The sequence below is a fragment of the Melospiza georgiana genome, chromosome 1, assembly GCF_028018845.1.
Source record: "Melospiza georgiana isolate bMelGeo1 chromosome 1, bMelGeo1.pri, whole genome shotgun sequence".
NCBI lineage: Eukaryota > Metazoa > Chordata > Aves > Passeriformes > Passerellidae > Melospiza > Melospiza georgiana.
The window spans coordinates 44,539,495-44,562,250 of NC_080430.1; the positions used below are offsets into that span (position 1 = coordinate 44,539,495).

Consider the following 22,756-nt stretch of genomic DNA (forward strand, 5'->3'; position numbering starts at 1 on the left):
TGCTGGGATTGTGTCAATATCCCTTGGGTGGGTAGTGAAGCCAAATTGCAGAAGCTGCAGCAGACACAAGGGAGCATTCGATGCTCTGCAGTGGCAAAAGGCTGGCTCGGCTCTGCTCAGCCGTGGCTCAGGTGACTCCACGGAGGTCTGGGTTTTGCTAAGTTAGGAAATGTCTTGTAGACTTGGTCTGGAGCAAGCACTGGTGTGAGAAGCAGATGCATTTGTAGTATATAACGGATACCTGTGGCTGTAAGGGTAGGAAATCATCCGGGTGTCAGCGTAGAAAACACTGCTGGTATTTTAACACGTACATTGTACTGAATCCCCGTCCCGCTGTGCCCGTAAACACCATTGTGCTTTTCATCTGCCACATTTGCAGCAGCAGCAGCAGGGAGATTTCCCCTGAAATGGGACTGCTGACCCAGCAGCCGCCGGACAATGCGACGGGCGCTCCCAGGCGGCACAAAGCGCCCCTTCCAGAAAGCCGTCGCACAAAGCCGAAATCCCAGGCGAGCCCAACCTGCTGGGCTCGGCACATCGCTGCCGCCAGTGCGGGGCCAGGCGGCCGGGCTGAGCGGCGGTGCTCGGCAGGCTGGAGCGGCACCATGCCCTTGCCGAGGCGCCGCTCGTCCTTCCTGGGGCAGCAGCCCTCCACGTCCGCGGCGGAGAGCTCGGGGCCGCCGGGCCGCCGGGTCAGCGTCGGGGGCGGAGGGAGCCTGTCGAGACCCCCCGGCGTGTACGTGGGCACCGTCCCCACCGGCGGCGTGAGCAGCCTGGGCACCCGAGTGTCCCGTAGAGCCCTGGGCATCAGCAGCGTCTTCCTGCAGGGCCTCCGCAGCTCGGCCGCCGCCGTGCCCCTGGCCCCGGGGCTGGATAAGGGCCGGGCTCTCTCCTACGAAAGCCTGAACGGCTGCCTGGTGGAGTACATCGAGAAGGTGCGAGCGCTCGAGCAGGTCAACCAGGAGCTGGAGGAGCACATCAGAGTGTACCTGGACAAGAAGGCGGCCAGCGTGAGCAGCTGGGGAGCGCTGCGGGAGAACTGGGAGGCGATTTACCACCAGGTGAGCCCGGAGCGCCGCCGGCAGCCCGCGGGCGGGAGGGAGGGACGGACGGACGGAGGGACGGAGGGACGGACGGAGCTGCGCGGGTCATCGGCAGCTCCGGGCGGGCAGGGGCCAGGCTGCTCATGAATGCCGTCTGATTCCAGGGCGAGGAGCCCTAGACAGAGGGTTCAAAATCCACCTTCATGATAATTAGCGTTATTATGCCTATCAAGCGGGAGAATTGCCTCAGGCATCGTGCGCATGGGAGCGATTGAAATGCACCCCAAGGCGCCCAAGTCTGGGTTGATTAGAACGGGTGGGGGTTTTTTCCCTTTTTTTCCCCCTTATTTTAAGTCTGTGGTTATTACACTGAGTATCAAAATTATTGAAAGAAACCTGCTAGGACTGAATTAGGTTATGCCACAACATTATATTACGAGCACGTTGTGGGATTGTTTTTTTTTTTTAATCAGCAATTCAGATTTTACTTCATTCCCTTGTTGGCTTAATAACATTTTCAAAAGCTCTATTAATTTAAAAATAATTATTACATGGCTACAAATGAGTGACTCCCTTTCTTTCCTTTGCTGTCACCCCACCATCCCTTACTCCCACCTTCTCCATATGGCACAGATGTTTATTGTGGGGGTGTGAAATAGTGTCTGTATTGACCTCATGGACCAGAAGGAGTTCCTTTTGTCTGCAGGCTGATGTCCTGCTTGGAGCAGACACAGATCTCTGTCTGCTGAGGTCTTGGTGCAGCACACAAGCCTGGATTCCCAGCTCCCAACTAGTGGGAGCAGACAGACCTGGAGTTTGGCATCTTGCACACCTCTTCCCAGCAGCGCTTCTGCAGGCACACAAAATGCCATCACTGGGTCTTCAGAAAGCTGAAAGCCAGCTTTAAGTCACCTGGGACAATTGTGTACTTTAACTTGGGTTGGCCAGTTTTACTTTGTATTTTTAGGGCAGGTGTTCCCCCAGAACACTGCAAACGTGTTTGAACCCTGAATGTTGGCAGAAGCTGTTGTACAAAGATTGTGTCAGCAGAAACACCCAGCCAAGCACCAGCTTTTAAAGTTGCTACCTTTTAGTATTACTAAATGACACCATTGCTTCCTGAAGGGAGCAGCTGCTGAAGTAAAGGGGTGCTCTGAATCCAAGGTACAAAAAGCCATCTCCTTGAAACTATTATCTCACTGGGGAAGATGGGGACTTGGTGGACGACAGGGAGTTAATCCTTTGCAGCCACCATCCCATGTTCTCCAGCCCAGTGTCGCATTTCGTAGTTGTAGACTTCACCTGTAAATCCTACCAGGATTTATGGTTAAGCCCAAAAATGTGGGACCATAGGAAAGGACCATTTAGGAAGGAGTGCATGATTTTTCATTATATAAACCACTAACATTGCAGTGCAGATGAACCTGCAAATGTGATAATTTTTCATCCAAATTGCTTTTCCTTCAACCTTCCTTTGTAGTCATTCTTGCCTCTACCTCTTTTTTATGAATGAATAAGAGCATCTCATAATGAAATCTAGCCTGAATATCAGGCTCTTCCTGTATGAAAACCAGAAAAATAAAGCCATGTAGTAACAGCATTTCTATCATAGAAAAGAAGAAAAAAAATTAGCATCATCCGTATCTATTTAACTATCAAAACACATCAGAGAGCACATAAAATCTTCTGAATTGCTTCAATTAAATCAATAAAAGAGGCACCACTTAGTGGGTTTTGTCTTTCACGGATGTGATCCAAGCTGTTATGTTCAATTCTGATTAATAGGTTTCTTTGCTTTTTTTATTTAAGCATTTAACCAAAAATGAAAGTAGGACCCTATCCAGTCCAAACACCAATTAGCTCATTCGTCCTGGAGCTAATAGGTAAAATTATGCCACCATCAACATCAAAACCCCCACATTTATTAAAATAATGTCAAAATCAGTTGCTGCAGAAACAGCTGAAACCACATGAAGTCAGAACCCTCCTGCCACAGCACATCCCAAGCAGAAAAGGAAAAGGCATTCAGGAGCAAGGTGTAGCAGAAATGAGAGACACCTGGCAGATACATTCCTAAATGTGATTTTTGGAAATATATTCAGATTTTCTGCAGATGTCTGCATCCACCTTGATTTCTTTAAAAGTGGCATACCCCATTTTCAGCTTCTTGTAAAATCTGAGCACTCATTTCAATTCCCAGCCAGGCCCATGTGTTCAGTGGGGAGAAATGCCTGGCAGCTGTAAAACTCCTTGGTCATTTGCATAAAGCTGCTGTGAAAGTTTTTGGGGAAAAAACACTCAGACAGGCACCTGGATTAGCCCAAGCACTCATGATAGGAACAGTTTTTGAACAAAAAACAGCGAAAGAAAGGAAAATACACAATTGGGAGGGGGTCTAAGCAGGAGCCCTTTCCTCTTGCCCTGCTAATGAGAAGACAAGCACATGGCCACAAAGGACTCTCCTGGTCTCAAAATCACAAATGTGACAGGCCCATCTTTACAGTGGCACAGGAGAGACCCCAGCAGGCCTGAAGTCCCATTTCCCTCCTGCCCTTCCTGGGATGTGCTCCAGCATCCCAGAGTTCGCGTAGCTGCGTTTCCAGCAAAAGCAGCTTGGTGCCAGCACATCTCCCAAACAGAGAGCTGAGGGAAGAACGAGTCAGGGAGTGACTCAGAGGGTGTGTGTGAGCACAGGGTCCCTCAGGGAAAACCACTCGTGTTTCCTTGCCATTGTCAGAGCCATGGCTGCAGCAGGGGATCGCTGGTGGGAGCGGAATGATGGAAAGCCACTATCCTGCTCACAGGGTTAATTACCCACCTGGGCAGCTGGCTTCTGGCAGAGCAGGTGGACACACACTAATTGGGAAAAAGAGAGAGGATTTTTGCAGGAAAAGAGGGAAATGAGAAATCCTTGCCAAGAGGAGTTCATATGACAGAATTACGATTTCATGACAGAAATATAAATTTTACCCTGTGCATACTCTTCTTCTCTGGGCTTCATCCTGGTCTTCTTGTGGAAAATTCTCTCTCTAATCAAATGTGTCTCTTCGGCAGAATAGGAGACTGTTTGCAATGGCAATTCCTTCCCAGGGAACAGGGCAGCACCTGGCAGAAGTGGATGCTTGAAACAGTCTGAGTGAGTTTACAGAGAGAAGAGAGTAGCTCAGTCTCCATGACTGCTCAATTACAGCTGCATGGGAGACACAGAGATTTATTTTGTCTATGAGATGACACATAGTGCACTTCAGATCACAGGAGTAAACACACAAGCAAAAGAAGGAATCAACATTCTGCACCAATTTTATCACTGCTATGACTGATCATGACATCCTATGTGTGGTTGGGAGCATTTGAAAGACCTCCAGAGTTTTCTTCTGGAGCTACTTTTATTTGCATTTGGCCTTTCTATTGGCATTTAGTCAGTGTGAATATTAAGCCTGGAGAATATGCAGGTCTAACAGCCTGAGGAATTGTCACATTTGGACTCACACCCACTAATTTATTTGCTGCAGGGTCAGAAGAGCCTCTGAGTGTTACTTGTGACACACTCTGGCACAACACAGTGCGTGATCAGTGTCTGTAAATGCGTGAAATAGCACTCTGCTACTCATCTGAGGGTACAGCAAACTCCCACAAAATGGCACAAAGCTTGATCAACTGCCCTACAGAGGATGGCAGTGAATTAGTTTTAGTCATGTTCTCTCAGCCACCTCCAACAGCATAAATTTGGGCTGCCTTCACAGGCAGCTGTGAGGGGCCATGAGGTTTTTTCCTTGTGCTTGGATAATATTACAGTTTTACAGATCATTTCTTGAAGAGGTCTCTCCTGCTTTGAGAACCAGGCATTCTTTGATGCAGTCCTGTGTACTTATAAAATATTTGATGTATACACGAAGTTGAATTTCCCTGGATGCAGCAGGAAGCAGGAGAGGAGCCATCAATCTGAGCCTCTCTCCAGATTTTACCTTTCCTGAGGCCATGCAACAAATGCTGCCCTTGCTGCCTTCGAGGTTTCCTCCTTCAGGCTCTGAGAAAGGGTTCAACATGGAAAGCATGACCAAGACCATTAAGAGTTTATTGCTTGGCAGTGGGCTGCAGGCTTTTAGCCTGATTTTAGTTCATTTTAGTGAATTAAAATGTGTTGGAGGCAATGGTCTCAACTATTTCCTTGTGTATGTGGAAGGAAAGACTGGATCAACATCTTCCGATCTTTTCCCATGGTGGCGTTTGCTTTACTGAAGTGAACTTAAAAGCCAGAGAAGTTTCCATTACATGAATAATTAAACCATGAGATTCATTATCACAGGCCACACCTGAGGCCATGAATTTAGTAGCAGTCAGAAAGGATTTAGATTCTGTAAGAGCGGCAAAAGTATACAAATCTACAGATAAAGCACAGCTAAAAATTTGAAGGGTATAGTAAAATCTTACCATGCCAAACTTGACCAAATCTCTGTTAAAAATCAGAAGCTGCTAGTCACCAGGGATAAGGAGTAAATTCTCCCTGGGTCTGTATGACTTCAGTCTGGCATCTGCCCACTCCCTTGAAGCAGCTGTTTTATCCTTGATGCCAGTTTTAACACAGGAAATGGGCCAGCATGTCAACACAGATTTTTATGTGACTTTTCTTCCAAAAAATTAATATTGCATTTTCATGTCCATAAAATCACAATGAAATCAAAGAAAATCCTTGCTGCTTTGTTGTTAAGATGTTTGATACCGTGAATATTCACTGTTAATTCAAGAGCTGGAAAAAAATCGTGATCAAAAGGTGTGTGTGTATCACAGAACTGAGTGTTGAAAGACAATGTGTGACTGAAAGGAGCTATTGTTAGTAATAATATTTGCATTTTTTTTAACTCTTCCCATTTTGGCTGTTTGAATGTGCATCAGTGATTTAAGCCTCCCAGAAGCTCTGTGAGGCAGGACAGCACTGCCTTCTGCTTTACAAGCAGAGGAGGCAATGTCTAAGTGCTTGCAGCATTGCAAGGCCTCTCATTCCCTATGGACGCAAAGAAGGGTGTTTCCTAAACTGCTGCATCATGTGGTTTAGTATACATGTCAGCAAAGTGGCTACAAATCTGTCTCACTAATGCTGTGTGTTTGCATCCAGCTGTTGATTAATAGGAGAATTAAATCATACAAAAAAAGTCCCTGATGGAACACTTAGATTTCTTCTGGAGCTAGGAAAGGGCTTTCACAGCTCATGCAAATCAGAGGCACCTAAGATTTCAGAGCTTGTGTCAAAGAGGTCCCTCTACTTCTGTGCCGACTAAATGCCAATTTTCCATCCTTCGGGAGAAACTCAGGTGTCCTGGTGTAAGGGAACCTGAGGGCAGAAGAGCAGCATGTCCCCAGAGCCCCAGCTCTGTTCAGCTGCTCGGAAATGCCACAGATTGGCAGCCCAGGGTTTGGGGAGTTAGGACAGTGCTGGTAAAGTGGGGCTGCAAAAAGGTCAGGGAGAAGGAAATGAGGGGCTGGACAATGAAGAGCAGCCAGTTCTGAGTGCAAACAAGCACAGAGAACTCTTCTGTACGTGTGTGCTGCACAGCAGGGCTGGCTGGTGTGTGGTGAGGGACCATCTCTTTGCCTGCACCTGGGGCTCTCATGACATCTCTGAATCCTGTGCTTTTGCTGCACTCCCCAACTTTCCCATGCCCAACCTGGGGCTTCCCCCACTCCGAGCAGCAGTATTTACAGAACCTCTCTCCTCTGTCCAGATGCTATTTTCATGAAATGAGTTAGAACTGGATGTCTCTGAGATGGCCTATCCCTCTATCATATTGTTTGGAATAGGCCAAGAAATCCCACAGTTATTGAAGAAAAATAGGTTCCCCATGCAATGGTGTGAAACAAGATCCAACCCCCAACCACCTTCCCTGTTTTTCCCTAAAAATAGGGAAGAATGAAGAAAAACACTTTTTAAACTCTTGTTCTTCATCAGACTGAAAAGATGTAAAGTGCTTTTAACTTCCTGATCCATTATGAACATAATAGATAGTGAAAAGCAGGCTGTTTCTCCACATTTCTCCTTATCAGATGCTTTCAGGTATTACATATTTGTTGGTCCAAACATTTGTAAGACATGTGGAGCAGTAAGCCATTCTCCATGAAGGAAAATGTTAACTGCCCCCTAGAAATGCTTCAGCCTTGCATGCCCACCTCCACCCCATCACCAGGCAGCCTCAGGGCAGGTGGGAACATAGGGCAACAATCCCACTTGAGATCCACTTGTCTGGATGCATCCTTGATGTTTCCACATTGCATGGTGTGTTTCACCTTGGAGGAGCAGAATGCTTTGGGTGATTTGCAATCTTAGTTACAGACTTAATTATCTAAGGAAAGATTTTTCTGCTTGAAGAACTCTCCTGGCCAGCCTAAAAATCTGATCTTATTCATGAGGTGATTTAGTTTTAACTGCAAATCTTCATGGGCGTCTCCTGAAAAAGACCAAAGAAATGTTCAGTGCAGCTTTTCCAGAGTGACAGCATGGATCATGGGGTGACTGGAGCTCCCAGACACTTGCAGAGGTGATCACTCTAAGCCTGGTACTGAATTCTGCATGGCCATAGCTCAATGCACATGTGACTCCAGGGCAGGCTGTGATCTTTTTTTCCTATTTACCATTTTATATGACCTTCTTGAATCACAACAAGCTGCCAAGTCACAAGCCTTTCGGGTTTACCCCTCAAGTACCTCTTGGACGTTTATAGATACAGCCCAGAGCCATTGCAATGATGCCACAGTCTGCTTTGCACGATCTTTCCAATCAGTGTAATAATCTCTGAAGGCTTCTCAGGTCTCATATCTGTCGCAAGAGCCTAGAGGATCCCCTAGGAGAAGGAAAGCGACGCTCTGGGAGCTGAGGAGGGCTCGCAGGCGGCACGAGCAGCACGCGTTCCGCGGCTCCCTGAGGAGGACGACCCTGAAGAGGACTGCTAATATGGGAAGTAGAATAGGAACTGCATAAGTGCTGCTTAAATTGTATCTAGAAAGTATAAGTGGGACTTAAATGATGAAAGTACCTTGAGCACAGCAATGAATTTTGCCCCTTGCAAAGAGCTGGTGATCAGAATAAATGTGTTGCTACAAGAAGATGAGGGTTTAGGAGGAATAAGCAGTGTGATGACAAATTACTGTCTCTTTGCTGAGAATTTGTGAACTTATATGTACAAAAATAATTGTTTAAGTTATCTGGAATGAGTCACTTGAACAGCCCTAGGATGAAGGATTATTTTCAGAATCAAAGCTGTACATCTGCTTAAGATACATGTGCTGAAGCTGTTCACTGCTTGAGCTCTGTTGTATCTTGCTTCTAGGTGGGTGAAGCAGTCCTTGAAAATGCTCGTCTCATGCTGCACACCGAGAATATTCAAGCCTGTGCTGAAGATTTTAAAGACAGGTAGTCCTGTGGTGGCACCCAGATGGCCACTTTCTTTAAAATTTGCCTTTGTGAACACTTTATTTGTAAGGGTGTAATGATAGTGAGTAGATTTTTTAAGTTGCATATTTATATTCAACACTCTGATTTGGGAGAAAAATAATGATGGTGCTAACATTATTTTAGAAGATTTTGAAGATTTGTAGTAACAAAAATGTGCACAAGAACAAGCAAAATGACCTAAGCTAGTCTTAACACAGACATTGGTTTTTCACTGAGAGGCCAGTGTTCATTCAAAATTGGGTTGGCATTCTATAAAGGCGAAATTCCATGGGCTTTTTAGTTGTAATTTTTAGCATTTTAGTGCCAAAACCAAGTGGTTTTGGAAGTAACAATAATTTTGCTACAGCCACAAAGTGAAAACTGCACCACTACAGACATGGGTGGAAATGCTAGACAAGAAAACAGAAATGGCCTGTGCTGAATTTACTTTACTGAGAAAAATAAGAAATAAAAGAAGATTTTAAACACTGGCAAACTACTTTTTTATTGTCTTTCAGTTGGAAAAGCCTGATAGTCATGTATATGAGTGCATGAACCTCTAGATTTTACTCAGGAGATGTGATCCTTCTAGCTTTTTTTAGTTATTATGGTCTCATTCATTTACAAATAGCTTTTTGCAAGCTCTTACACAAAAAACATACATCAAACTAATTGATTTTTATCTTCTACGGTTTTTATCATCTCTTAAACTTTTTTTCTCTCTCTCTGGCATTATTTTATTTAATCATAAAACTAGAATGTGTTAATCATTTTTAAGTTTGCCTTTTATTTCAGAAAGGTACAACTCTGAGATACTCATTTGGCCTTACATCCAGCAAGTTACATTCATATTTTATGTAGTTTTAAAAAAATACTTTTTAGAAGTGTCAGCTGACTTGGACAAGCAGTCTACATAACAAAAACAATGTTGAATCAATCTACTGCATAGTGAAACCTGAGATCAGCTGCTGCTCTCCCAGGCTTTAAACTCCAGCAGTGAAGGTGGTTATCAAGGAGCAAAGTGTTCATGGAGCAGGTTCCCAGCTAACCTGCCGTTCCCTCCAGGTCCCCAGGTCGGACAGGTTTGGCACAAATGCCTCCCACCCAAGGAGATTCACAATGCAATCCACATTTTCAATGGAAGGCCTAAACCAAAAAGTTACAAAGAAGAGCAATGCAGCAAGCAGTGCTCTGGAATGGAAAGCACTTGCCAAAATTTCCCTACCATTACAGCCATGGTTTGGAAATGAGCTCTTTGTTCCAACAGCAATTCCAGCTGACAAACCAACCACAGAAATTTCCTCTTTATTTTGATGCTACTGGGATTTGGTCTAAGGGATGGGCCAGGACTCTGGAACATAGGTCAGGCTTCCATCAGCATGTCTATTAGTAAAAGTAATGCTCTTTCTTTAACCATTGCTCTAAAAGGTTTTTATGTAGACAAGTGAGTTGTTGTTCTCATTTTACAGCCAATACAACTGAGAAAAAGCCACCCATGGTGATACTGTAGATAAATATCAGATCTAGCAAGAAACCATGACCCTCTCCATGCTTTTTCTGGAATCCTATCAGGCTGATAACCACCTTAGCACATACTGCTAACTTGACCTGTTTTCTTACACTCTGAATTAATGACAGGGCACTTCAGGCAGTTAACTTCAAGTACGAAGAGATAAGGTGAGAGCAAAGTATACTGTCTCTGTATTCTATGCTTCTGTCTGGGACACGTTTGCTAATTAGCAGAAATACTATAATTCAGAAAAAAAAGACAGGTTTTACTTGCTGAGTTGTGCTGTGTTGAAGTTTGGCTTTTTTTTTTTTTTTTCTCTGCAGGTATGAAAATGAGCAGCCATTCAGAAAGGCAGTGGAAGATGAAATTAATTCCCTATATAAAGTGATTGATGATGCTAATTTAACTAAAATGGATCTGGAGAGTCAGATAGAAAGCATGAAGGAAGAACTAGCTATGCTGTCAAAGAATCATGAAGAAGTAAGTGCAGACTCAGGATACTGCAAAGGCAATGTGTGCCTGTTTGTTCTGGTTGGTATCACACATCTAGTGCAAAGCAAACATTAAAAACTCCACCTGCCCTGTCTGGGCAGGGGGGGGGGGATTTTCCTGAAACCTACTCCTATTTCTTCCTTCTCTTTTAACTCTGAGGACTAACCCCTGAGGCATTATCAAATGACTCACATGTAGGTGTTAAGCCTTTCTTGTTTGATAAATGAGAAATGGAAGAGAAGCTGTCCCTTCATTTCTTGTCAGTCACCCCATGATGGTCAAGGGGCTGCACAGTCATGCATGTGGACATCTCAGCAGTGAGATCTGATGGAAGGAGAAAGTCCATGTGCAGGCCACCAGCTCTGGTCTTGCTGCACTGATGCTGAGCATTAACCAGGTTTTTATGAAAACACCTTGCCTGACTTAGCAAGGGGCTCGGTTCCCAAAACTGAGTCTCTCTTGAGAAGCACAACACTGAAGCAAGTCACAGGGACAGTAGCATGAAGGAGTGGCTCTAAAGAATCATCACCAAAGGTGTTGGCAAAAGCAGGTTTAATATGAGATGTGAAAGTGCAATTTAACTTTGATGGCAAGGTTCCTTTTATTACTTACTATATCATGAAGCTCACAAAGTAAAATTGGATTAGAATCAATCTAGAACAGTTTACATGGAAATCAGGGAGACAGAGGGTAAAGGTGCTAAAGGATAAAGGTTCAAAAGGGTTAGGGGAGGCCTTCCAATTGAGTCATGAGGTTCAGAGCAGACCCCCTTGCTTTCTAAACCTCTGATGGAAATTAGGTGCAGCTGAGCCCAAACTTGACCTCAGACTTGGTCAATGGTTTATAGCTATAGGATTTGTCACCACCTGATCACTGACTAATTTAACATTTTCAAAATTATCCAATAGGGTTTCCTGTAAGCACAGCACTAACTTAACTGTAGATCTGGGATGGCAGTATTCATACTATATTTGCTATAGGGTATTTAAACGAATTCACACACACACACACAAACAGATATGAAGAAGTTGGTACAAAAGTACCTGTTAAAAATTTCCCTCAAGTTCAGTGCAATACTCAAGTCAGATACTTCTGCATCTCAGAAGCATCAAGTCAGGTGCTTCTGCACCTCAACAGGTGAGAGCTGAGCCTTGAGGAGTAGTCAGAATATCCCAGGTCCTACCACCAATCAGCATTTGGCAACAAGTACTGAGTATTGCAAACTTGAGAGCTTGTTAGCTCAGAGAGGCGCCCCAGTCGGAGGGAGATCACAGCCCACTGCAGTCCTGGAGATCTCAAAGGGCCTCACTCAGGACTGCTGTTTATAGAGTCCCAAGATGATTGGCTTCAGTCATCTGTCAATCTCCATCTTGGCTATAATCCAAGATGGTAATTACTGAGTTTTCCTCAGAAGTCTGGTAACAAAAATATTGTTCTACTCAAACTATGATTCGGGCAACTAATATTCCAAGTATATGCTAGGATAGCTGACTATCTCTTCCCCTTTCTTTGTTGGGCACCAGAAGCTCCTAGGAACAGACAGTGTTTCTGATAAACACAAGAGAAACTTAATTGCCCAGGAGCCATTGACTGATTAAGGGTGAGGTCTGTAAAGAATTCCTGAACCCACAGAGAGGCCCCAGTGGGTGGGGAGGATGCACCACCACAGACAGGCAGACAGAAGAGAAGCCCATACTGCCCAATTTTGCAATACTTTCCCACTTACTGCAGTCACCAACACTATTTGCATGAAGGTGGTTTACTTCCTTCAGCAGGGATTTCAGGATTGAACACAAGTCAGCATATTTATTCATGGGGACTTGAATATGGAGCTGTTGCTAATCCCTTATAAGGGAAAGCAAGCAGCTGTGCTGGTGCCTCAAAAGTAAGATAGAGCTTGAACTGTGATGGCTCATGAAAGCAAGGTACTATCCTACCTTACATTTCTTACCAGTTGTTCCTCCAACCACAAGATTTCAGCAACACTGGCTTGCCAAGATGAGGTTGCATCATGAGCTCCCTCCTTGCATCAGTCTAATTCCAGGGCTGGCATTTTGCAGAAAATAACCAGTGGCTTCATCAGCAGTGCATGGTAGGAGAAAATTGATGTTGTTTTAGATAAGAGGGTAAAGAGAAAAATGATAGAAATAAACAAGATCCTCTTTAAACCTCCAAGTAATGCAATGACTGTTGTGAAACCAGAAAAGCTGGTGCTGATGCTGTTGTCTGTAGCTATGCATAATGAGAACACCATCTTGATCCATCTTGATCCTCATGTAGCCAACAAGGAGCCCTTGCAGAGTGGAAAGATGATTTTTTCTTTATCTTTTGGGACTACCTGAGCATTTGCAGAACCACTTCAGCACAGGCCTGGTTTTCCCATGGCAGCAGGACCAGGGAAAGCTGCCTAAGAAAAGTCACAGAATAAAGGCTAGAAGCAACCATTGCTGAGCTCTGGCAAAATAAAGTCCCAAGGACTTTCCTGAACTAATCCAACCCACTAGCAAATTCATGCCAAGTCCTTTTGAAGGGTTTGTGAACTTGGAGTGGGCACATTTTGAGGTTTGCATTCTTGCAGGTTCATAATTCGCACAATTCCCATCCATTTTTTCCAGTATTGTCACTATCAGGGGCCATTGCTTACAAATACAATTCCCAGATGCTTTTACACTGCCTTTTTTTTTTGTTTTGTTTTTGTGCCAATAACACAGATAAACAGGCTGATCTAAAAGGATTGCAGTGCCAGACAGTTAAGATACATGTGAAAATCTCATTAATTCTTGCATTCCTGAACACAATGTACAACTGATGTGCTACCTTTAAGTGTTCAATTCTAAACCTGCTAATTCTCTACTGCTTACATGTTTTTGGAGCATTTAAACTTAAAGAAGGAAATTTAAAGGCGTTATCCTGCCACAGAGGATAACGCTCTTCATCTAACATGCACACGCATAAAATGCACACTAGTCTCACACAAGCTGTGAGGCTGTAGAGCTCCTGCTGCTTTGCACATCTTGTGTCTTCCAGTAGATGCTGGAAGGCTCCTGCATGGTGCAGCAGCAAGGGAAGAGTTTCTGATGTCCTGTAAGCTGTTAGTTCCTTGGCCCAAAGTCCACACTGCAGCTTGACTGGCAATGTTTGTAGTGATTTCGGGTCCCAGCTGTGCAGTGTGCACATCTCAAGAACTGGCTGCTGGAGAAACTTGCCACCATTGAGAGGCCGCTCCAGGCACTGCCTTGGTGCAGGGCTTCAGCCTCCTTCCACCAAGGGGAAAGCTCTTCCTGCACCCCAGATCTGCAGGAAGACACCCCATGCAGAAGCAAGGGATATCCACATCTGAAAAAGAAACCCTTTAGTGCACCAAATCATTAATGCAGAGATAGCTTTTGGGGCCAAATTTAATTACTCTCTCTGTTTGTGGCACCAAAAGAGCTCTTCCTTGAGCTTCTCTGAAGATACCATTCAACTGTCCAGTTCACTTTCTTTATGTTTGTTATTTTTGTTCAAGGATGTGAAGGTATTATACAAGCAGCTTGCTGGATCTCAGCTGGAAGAACTTGATGTTCCCCTGGGAAGTGGCCTGGATGACATTCTGGAAAAAATCAGAATCCACTGGGAGAGAGACATTGAAAAGAATCGTGCTGAGGCAGGTGCCCTGCTCCGTACCAAGGTCAGCACTCTGTAACCCACTCCAACATCACAGGATATCAAGCAAACACAAAATCTCTCTAATATTCTGCAATATCTTTGAGGGTTGGGTGCTTTTTGGGGTTTTTTTGAAACAGAAAAGATATTAAAAATCTAAAATATTTTGGTCCAATCCAAAGGAGAATGCACTTATAAAGGCCTTCTTGGGATGCACAGAGTTAAGCACTGGTGGAAATGGCCCTGCTCCTACCACAGTATCTGTGGGAGCCTTTCATGGGCTCTGAAGTGTTGGCTAAGGAAAACAAACTTAATCAGTTGATACCTTCTGTATAGGATAAGCCACTGTTATTACCCTTCTTACTAGGGCTGTTCCTCCACTTAATAATTTACAGGGGTCTATAAATAAGAAGGGCAAAACACATTGCCCTCTACACTACAGACTCCTTGGTCTCTCCCTGATATTTTTTCCTCTGGCAGCAGAGGAAAAGTTTAGATAGTAGCTTAGAAATGAAAAGTGATTATAATAGCCATTCCCTTTAAATAGGGGTTTTTCTCTCCTGAGGCTGAGTCTGAGACAGACTCAGCATTTTAATACAGCTTTTTCTCTGTCATGAAGGATCTCTCATTTTCCAAAGTAAGTATTTTTGTACAGATGAAGCATTAAGTTCAGTGGATGATCCTGTGTGTTAGAAGCCATCTCATTCTGAGCTTGCTCTTACAGCAGAGCATGACAGGGTAAATCAGGAGAGCAATTAGAATGGTGAAGGGCCCTGAGGGGAACCCTGGTGAGGAGGGGCTGAGGTCACTGTGTTTGTTCAGTCTGGAGAGGAGGAGACTGAGGGGAGAGCTCATTGCAGCCTGCACCTTCCTTTTGAGGGGAAAAGGAGGGGCAGGCACTGATCTCTTTTCTCTGTTTATCAGTGACAGGGCCCGAGGGAATGGCCTGAAGTTGTGTCAGGGAGGTTCAGATTGGATGTTAGAAAAAGGTTCCTCACCCAGAGCGTGTCTGGGCACTGAACATGTTCCCCAAGGAAGTGGTCACAGCACCAACCTGGCAGAGCTCAAGAAGTGTTTGGACAGTGCTCTTAAGCACAAGGTGTGACTCTTGGGGATGGTCCTGTGTAGAGCCAGGAGTTGGACTCGATGATCCTTGTGGGTTCCTTCCAACTCAGCATATTCTGTAATTCTGTGAAATCATAACTGCAGCAGTGCTGTTGAAATACTTAGCAAAACCATATAAACATATGCCCCCCTGTTTCAAGGTAAAGAGCTGCCATGAGAGGTGTAAGGGGTATTGAAGGCAAACAGTGAGAAAAAACAACAAAACCAAGAAATATGTTTGCAAACGTATGTGCAAGCTCTGAGTTAATTTTCAAAATAAAGAAGAAAAATCATGTGACAACAGTGATACCAAAATTGCTAGGAAATGTACAAGAAGTCAAGCAGAGGGGTTTATCCCAGAGGTCCCATCAAGTTTATGAGAATGCCAGACTTATTAAGCAAAGTTTTCATAAAGTTAGTCTGTGGGGCCTGATTTTCAGCTCATAAAGTCCAAAGGAAATGAGTGACACAGTGATAGAATGCACGAGCCTGGAGAGTGCCTCCATGCAAAGCACATGAGCTCTGAAAAGCCAGGGCATCCTCAGTGGCCTCTTGAGCTTTCCCCAGAAAAATCTGTTCCTGACCCACTGCAAAATGAGCATCACTCTGATGGCACCAAATTCTTCAGTGCTCCCGCTTGCCTGTCCTGCTTCTTCTTCCTCCTTGTCCTCCTGTGCAAAAACACCCTTACAACTTCTTCTTCCTATTTCTTTCATACCTTTGAAAGAAATAGGAAGAAGATATCTGGTCCTTTAGCTTCAGAGATGTCACTTGGTGAGAAAATTGACAGCTCCTAGTACACTGTTGTATCATGTCTTTGATACCCAACCCACCCCTACTCAGCCATCTGAGCCTAAGCTCTTGCTAGTTTCAGTTGCTCCTGTTTTGGTTTGGTTTTTTTAATGGAACAAAGAAACAGAATATCACAGATTTCTGGAAAGATCAGTTCTGGATCTGCACAGATTCTGGTAAGACATTCTAGGGGCTCTTTTTTTTCCCAGAAATTAAAGCCAGGTGATCCAGTTTTGTGTCCTTTATCTTGTACAGACACAGATCAATTCAGATTACTACTATGGACACAGATGACAAGAGTTTAGCTTTTACCAACTAAGCTTGTGGTTTTAAATCATCTTTTGTGGGTAAGATGTATAATTTGGTTATCCACACAGTGAAAAACTTGCTCTTGCTCTTTTGTGACAGCACAGGAGGGAGAGCAGTTCCCTGCACTCCTTGGCTCTTCATTACCAGTTTTTTCAGTGTCTCTCTGTGAAGTTTTCCTTGGCCCCTAATATTTTAATTTCCTTTTTCTGCACCTACTCTCTGGTGTACCTGTGACCAGCTCAGACCAAGGTGTTTCAAATGATGTCTTAGCATTGAGTTAGACATGAAGGCAGTATTTTTGTATTTTTGTTATTTTCTGAGTAATTACCTTGCCTCATTTGCTTTGTCTTGGGCCTAGATTTGCACTGTTGGCTCAAATTTTCAAGGATATTTGGGCACCAAAACACATCACTTTAAATTCATACCTCACAGGGTTTCACATGAGCCTTTTTTAGATGAGTAACCCCAAAACTTAAGTCCATTGGTTTCACCTGTGCACTTTTTTGTCTGTAGTGGTCAAAATCCTTTCCTGAATTGGCACAAGTGATTCAAACCCTTGCAAGACATGCATGCTATTTAATATTTTTTCCCTGGAAAGATACTTTACTTACTGCTGTGCTGTTCATTCATGTAGTTTGATTCCAAACATCCATTCCTGCTCATTGCTAATCTGTATGGTTTTCTGTGATCCATAAATCCTTCTAATTCCTGCTTCATTCCCAACGCAGTACACCTTGAGGCATCAAGCTGTTAAGCTTCTGTCTTAATGGAATTAGACCTTCATTTTCTCTTCATGTTCTGTCTCTAGAGCAGCTGTTGATCCATGGAAATGTTCTGCCCTGAGCACACAGATACACAGCTTTCTCTGTTGTCTTCATAAAAGGTTCTGAAAAATCTTGTGAATCACTCCAGTTGTTTCTCCCTTTTTTGCTACTTTGCTAAAACTTTCCCAGAACACTCAAAAGCTTTTCAAAGTAACTTTGTTTCTTTAGATACCACACTGGTCAACTCTGGGTGTTGGTGTTCCATTCCTAACCATTCTTTCATTATCTGGATTCCATGAAAAACAGACTAATGAGGGATCCTGCGCTCATGCACAATGCTTGGGCCGGGACTGTACAGAGGTTTGAAATGCACAGATTCCTAGGAAACTCAAGCACCAACATGATAGGTTAGGAATATGATTTCATCCTCTCCCTCCATTAGTCCAGCTGTTTTTGCTCACCACATATATAGCCTTTCCCTTATAGAGCATCTCAGGAATAGGAAAAGTCCCCAGAAAGCATGAATAGCCTAGTGAAGAGGACACAGACTACTTCTGCACTTCTGCACAGAAGGAGCCCCAAAGCTGAGGCCAAGTGTCAAGCCCAGCAGCACCTGGACACCTGGGGCTGGTAACCTGTAAGGAGGCTGGGGAAACCTTGTGTGTCCCAAGAGCTTTAGAGCACATTCGGTGTGTGCTCACTTGCTGTGTCCTCCTGAGTGCTCAGGACCCAAAGTAGCCATCTCCATCTACTCCATCTGCCTGTTCTCCTGTTCACACCACTATGGTCACTCCACAGCTTAGGGGAGCTCCTGGAAGGGTTTCAATGCCGCCTGTGGTGAGGGCAAGCTGGATTTACAGGTAGCATTTGGGCCACCAGCAGGGTAAATGTCAAAGCCAGGATTCAGGTAATGGGTGTAGGCTATAAATATAGATGCAAAGGCACCTTCCCTTCCCTGTGTAATTCTTTAAAATGAGACATTTGCAGTCCTTGTAGCCCAAGAAGGTGCAGACTGCTCTCTCAACACAATTTAGCAGACACAATTTACTGAAGAGTGGCAGGTCCTTGATCACTGGTTCACCAGGAGTAGTCAGGTAGAAAAATGTCCCTGTGAAGCACAAGCCCCCAAAAAGCATTTCCAGAAAATGCAGGATCTGTGCAATTTGCTGGAAAAGACAGGTTTGGTGCTTGGATTAAAATTCAGCCCTCTGCAACACAGGTTCTTAAATCTAAATTTATGTTTGAGATTTAACTGGTATTTAAATGACCTTTTCCCACTGAGGCTATTTCATTCACAATGTGCAAGGTGTGGGCTTCACATGGTAATTCAAAATAATCCCTATTTTTGGTGCATGGTCCTAGATTTTTTAAAAATTCAATCTTACTTTTAAAATAAAAGAAAACCAGAGCAGGGTTGAGATGAAGTTTCAGAGTGGGATGGAAGTATTTTGCATAGTTTAATTTTAGCATCAACCACAAGAAATGTAGGTTTTGACTGAAGAACTGTATTTTCTAGAGAGCCCAGAGCTCTGGGCTGAAAAACCTTGATCTCAGCCCTTATTAAAAAGTATAGAAATTCTATTTTTACTAAGGTACTTTTTCCTTCACCTATTTTCAAGGAACCTGAACTAAACACGTATAAAACCCCCCAAGCCATAAGAGCAGGAAATAGCACAATTAACTTAGGACTTAATTAACAAAAATTTTTTTTTGACCCCTGCAACATGACTTGCTGTCTGACTCATAGAATCTTATGTGCAAAATTAAGGTGGAGTAGTTCTGAAGACACAAAACTTTTTAAGAAATATTATAGTATGGCTATAAAATGAGCACTTACAGCCATGTTTTATCTTTAGAGATAATTTTAAACATACAAGTATGAATTCTGAACAGCTGTTGTTGACACGGATAACATAAATATGCTTGCATGCATAAGCCATTTTACAGTAAATGCCTAGAAAATATGATCATTTTGACACTAAGAAGTATCCAGAATTATTCAACCGAGGGATTTAATGCACAGGAATCAAACTTGGAGTCAGGATTGCCACAAACTGTGAAAATATTACTGTCAGTTTGGTCTGCAAGGAAGCTAAACCATAACTTGTGTAGGTTGTGATGACAGTCGCCTTCTTTCACCAGCAACAGGCTGAGACGGCGGCTGCCGTGCGGACCCAGGAGGAGGAGCTGGTGGAGGGCCTCAGAACCGAGTTCCACGAAACTGCCTGCAAAATACAGAGCTTGCAAGCAGAAACCGAATCTTTGAGAACCTTGGTAAGGAATGCTGGGTTTTCAGGGGGTGTATTCTCTGCGAACTCAACGCAACCTCTGAGGGGAACATTCCTGTCTTGGGATGCAGAGTTAAGAATTAATCCCATTTTCCACCCAATCTCGGGTAGAGAGTTGTTAGAAAGGCTCCCAAGGTATTTAAAAAGTCTTTTTTCCCAGCCCCACTCTTGAAGAAAAAGTTGGGATTCCTTGGCTCTGGTTTTCAAGGTTGTTTATTTTCTCTTATCTCATACAATCTTTTTCTTACCGCTGAGGTCTGTCCAGCAGGTTGGGTTGAGGCACACTGACTGCCTTGGGGTGGTGTTATCTTTTTATACTAAAAACTACGTGTACTTTATTTACAATAATTTTCCAATACCTATCACCTGTGTTAGATAGTTTGTCTCTACTCTAAACCAATCCAAAAGTGCCACCATCACAGCAGAAGATGGAGGGCAAGAAGAAGGAGAAAGACAGGACACACTCAGATTCCTCCATCTTGCCTCTTGAACGCCCATTCTAAAAACCCAAAAATTCTACATTTTCACCCTGTGATAATTTCACTATCATTCTACTCAAACCCTTGTGGCTTGTAACTCTTCACACAAAGTTGGTAATTGTTTCCATGGGTTAAAATTGAAGGCACAGGTGTCTTTGACTCCATGCCAAGGTCTCTGAGCCCCCTGCCAGAGTCTCGAGTCCTCCAGGGCAGACAGAGAATGTCCTGGGTTCCAACACACCAAATACTGTTTCTAGAGATGCCAGATATTTCTGGGCTCCTCTTGATTTAAATAGCACTCTAAGTGTACCACATTTGACAACCAGGCTCCAAATTTCCATCTTCAGTGTATTCATACTCAATTTCACCGAGATTGCTTGGTAGTGTAGTATTAGTATTATAATGTCAGGAATATCGGCACCTTATAAAAATACAGATATTCAACTTTTGTAATGATAATACCTAATACCAAGGTAGCTAAAGAAAGGAATTGTCAAAATATATATATAGTCAATAGAGATATTGGCCAAACCTGAATAAAAATCACTATGAAGCATATGGAAATTGACTGATTCATTGTCTGCTGTCCTGCCCTTGCAGAAGAGGGGTCTGGAGAACTCTTTATATGATGCCAAGCACTGGCACGACATCGAACTGCAGAACCTAGGCTCTGTCATTTCCAAGCTGGAGGCAGAGATGGGAGAAATCAAAGTAGAAACCGAACAGCAGCAGAGGGATCGTGAAAATCTGCTGACTAGCAAACAACAGCTGGAGAAAGACATTGCTGCATACCACTGCCTCCTGGATGGAGAGCAAAGCAGGTACTTACTTGTCCTTAAGTATGGAGAACATGCTCCCAGGGAAGGGGTTGTGAGGTTGCTGGAAGCAGGAGGACTGGGGTGCTTCTCATGTTTCATAAAGCTGGCTGGTAGATGGTGAGGTTTGCAGAAGCTGCCAAAGAGGGAGAACACACCAAATCCCATCAAACAAAGATTCCTAGTATATTGGAGATGGGTGGTTTCCAGCACTGCCAAAGAAGGACATGGTTTTGGAACATGCCATGAGTTTCATTTCTCTGAAGGTCTGAGATGTGACACTAAAAAAGCTGCTACCAGGGGCTACATTAGGGACTGCAAAGCAGATGCGTAGTTGTTTCCTAATTTGAATACATTATGCCATCCTTCCTCCTCCCTCAATACAGTCCAAATATTATAGCTGTGAAAAATTCTCTGCCTAAGCTTATAAGTTTGTCCTGAAGTCCAAGGACAGAATCTGGGCCACTGACTGTACCTTTTGTGAAGAAATGTGGTTCCAAGTCCTAAGATTTTTCTTCTGGGCATAACCTGTAAACACCTTTACAGTGATTGGGTAGGGTTGCTTGGTTGGGCATTTCTAAGATCCTTAACCACCCTTAGTCAGGAATCTCTGAGAATCTCATCCACAGATTTTGACTTGCTCTTCTACTCAGGACAGGGAGAATTTTAAAAGAATCTAATCTTGCTGAAGCTGGTGAGTTTTCACCAGCTGAACTGAGAGTAGGACTTGGTTCAGCAATTTTCCGGTTAGTAGTAGTGACCAATTTTTATTTTTATCTTTTTCTTTTTTTACTTTCAGCTGATTATGACTCCCAGCTCACAGAAGACCATTGCCATTAAAGCAAAAGATGTCACTGCCAATTATGTTCGTGGAAGCTAAAAACTCATCAAAGCAGCCTGCTTTATTCAGTTTGATTCAACAATCAAAGTAGGTTGTAGCTTGAACAACTTTATTAGACCCTCTTCACGTAATTGCTTTGCTTACAGATTTCAATTTACTCATGTTGTTAAAATTATAATAAAAATAAAGAATATCATGCTTTTGTTTGATTTTTTATTTTCTTCCAGTATTTTTCATGATAGCTGGAGAGGGTTAGATTAAAAATATTAGTTCTCCATTTCCCACCAAGTATACCTTTTCTTTTGACAGTATAAATATATCAAGATATATATGTGAATATATCAAGCCTGAGCTACCCCTCCACTGTGCACACAGCACCCATATGGAAATGATGAATGTTCTGTTGTGTCACAAGACCATCAGCTCAGTGGTGTGAAATCTAATTCAAATAATGCCAAAGGAGTTTAAGTGTGCTGTTAAATCAACATGATTAATTTTGCAACATGTAAACCAGCAGAATCATTAATCTAAGCATCCCAACAGTACCTTATAAACACATTTTTAAGTCTAGACTAAATTTCTGGAAAAGCTGAAGGTGCAGGAGAGAAACAGCAGTTCTGCCTGCATCCAGGTTACATCCTTTTACTGTATACTGAAAGTCCAAGCCAGGGAATCAGTTTGTGAAAATTTGATACTTTTTGAGATATTGATATATTTTTATATTTGTTTTTATATGGTTGCTCTTTCTTAAAATCTGACCTCCAAGGCAGGTCAGCCACACTTCTTTTGAACAGGAATCCACACAGCATCATCCTGATGCTTGACCTTAGGTAATTTCCTGTATTTTGATGGTATCATGAGGAAAAAGATTTCTCCATCTTTCACTTTTGACTTTCTTTTATATTTTAAACATGGACAACCTCATTGTATTGCATGTGCAGTTTGGTCACATAAACTGCCAAGATGGAGCTTGCATTTTCAGAGAAACATAATGAACCTTAGCTCCTATCACACAAAATTTTAGGCAGGTGGCTGGCTTTCCTTCACAAGTTTCCGCACAGTGATGAAGTTAACCATACATGTATTTGTTGGATTGGGACTTCACAAGACCAACACTTACACCAGGTGACAACACAGTTCATTGTATGGACTCAAAGACTACAGAGAAATCGCATATATTAGAGAACACAGTGGCATACAGGACATAAGAGAGGCAGACTTTAGATATTTTGATTTTTAATTGAAACATTA

General features: G+C 43.3%; 1 protein-coding gene across 1 annotated transcript; it reads left to right on the forward strand.

Moving 5' to 3' along the window:
* Positions 1-407: 407 nt before the first annotated feature.
* BFSP2 (beaded filament structural protein 2) lies at positions 408-21,613 on the forward strand. The gene is made up of 7 exons (XM_058037927.1): positions 408-1,061; positions 8,363-8,445; positions 10,300-10,456; positions 13,977-14,138; positions 19,225-19,356; positions 20,450-20,670; positions 21,464-21,613. Exons 1-7 carry the CDS (start codon positions 408-410, stop codon positions 21,465-21,467), a joined length of 1,413 nt encoding a protein of 470 aa, XP_057893910.1. The 3' UTR covers positions 21,468-21,613.
* The last annotated feature ends 1,143 nt before the right edge of the window (positions 21,614-22,756 follow it).

Excerpts from the sequence above, each read along its gene's own strand:
- BFSP2 (XM_058037927.1), top strand. The coding sequence starts at position 408 with ATGGGACTGCTGACCCAGCAGCCGCCGGACAATGCGACGGGCGCTCCC. Across the intron at positions 1,062-8,362 it reads GGGAGGCGATTTACCACCAG|GTGGGTGAAGCAGTCCTTGA; the intron begins GTGAGCCCGGAG and ends TCTTGCTTCTAG. Across the intron at positions 8,446-10,299 it reads GCTGAAGATTTTAAAGACAG|GTATGAAAATGAGCAGCCAT; the intron begins GTAGTCCTGTGG and ends TTTTCTCTGCAG.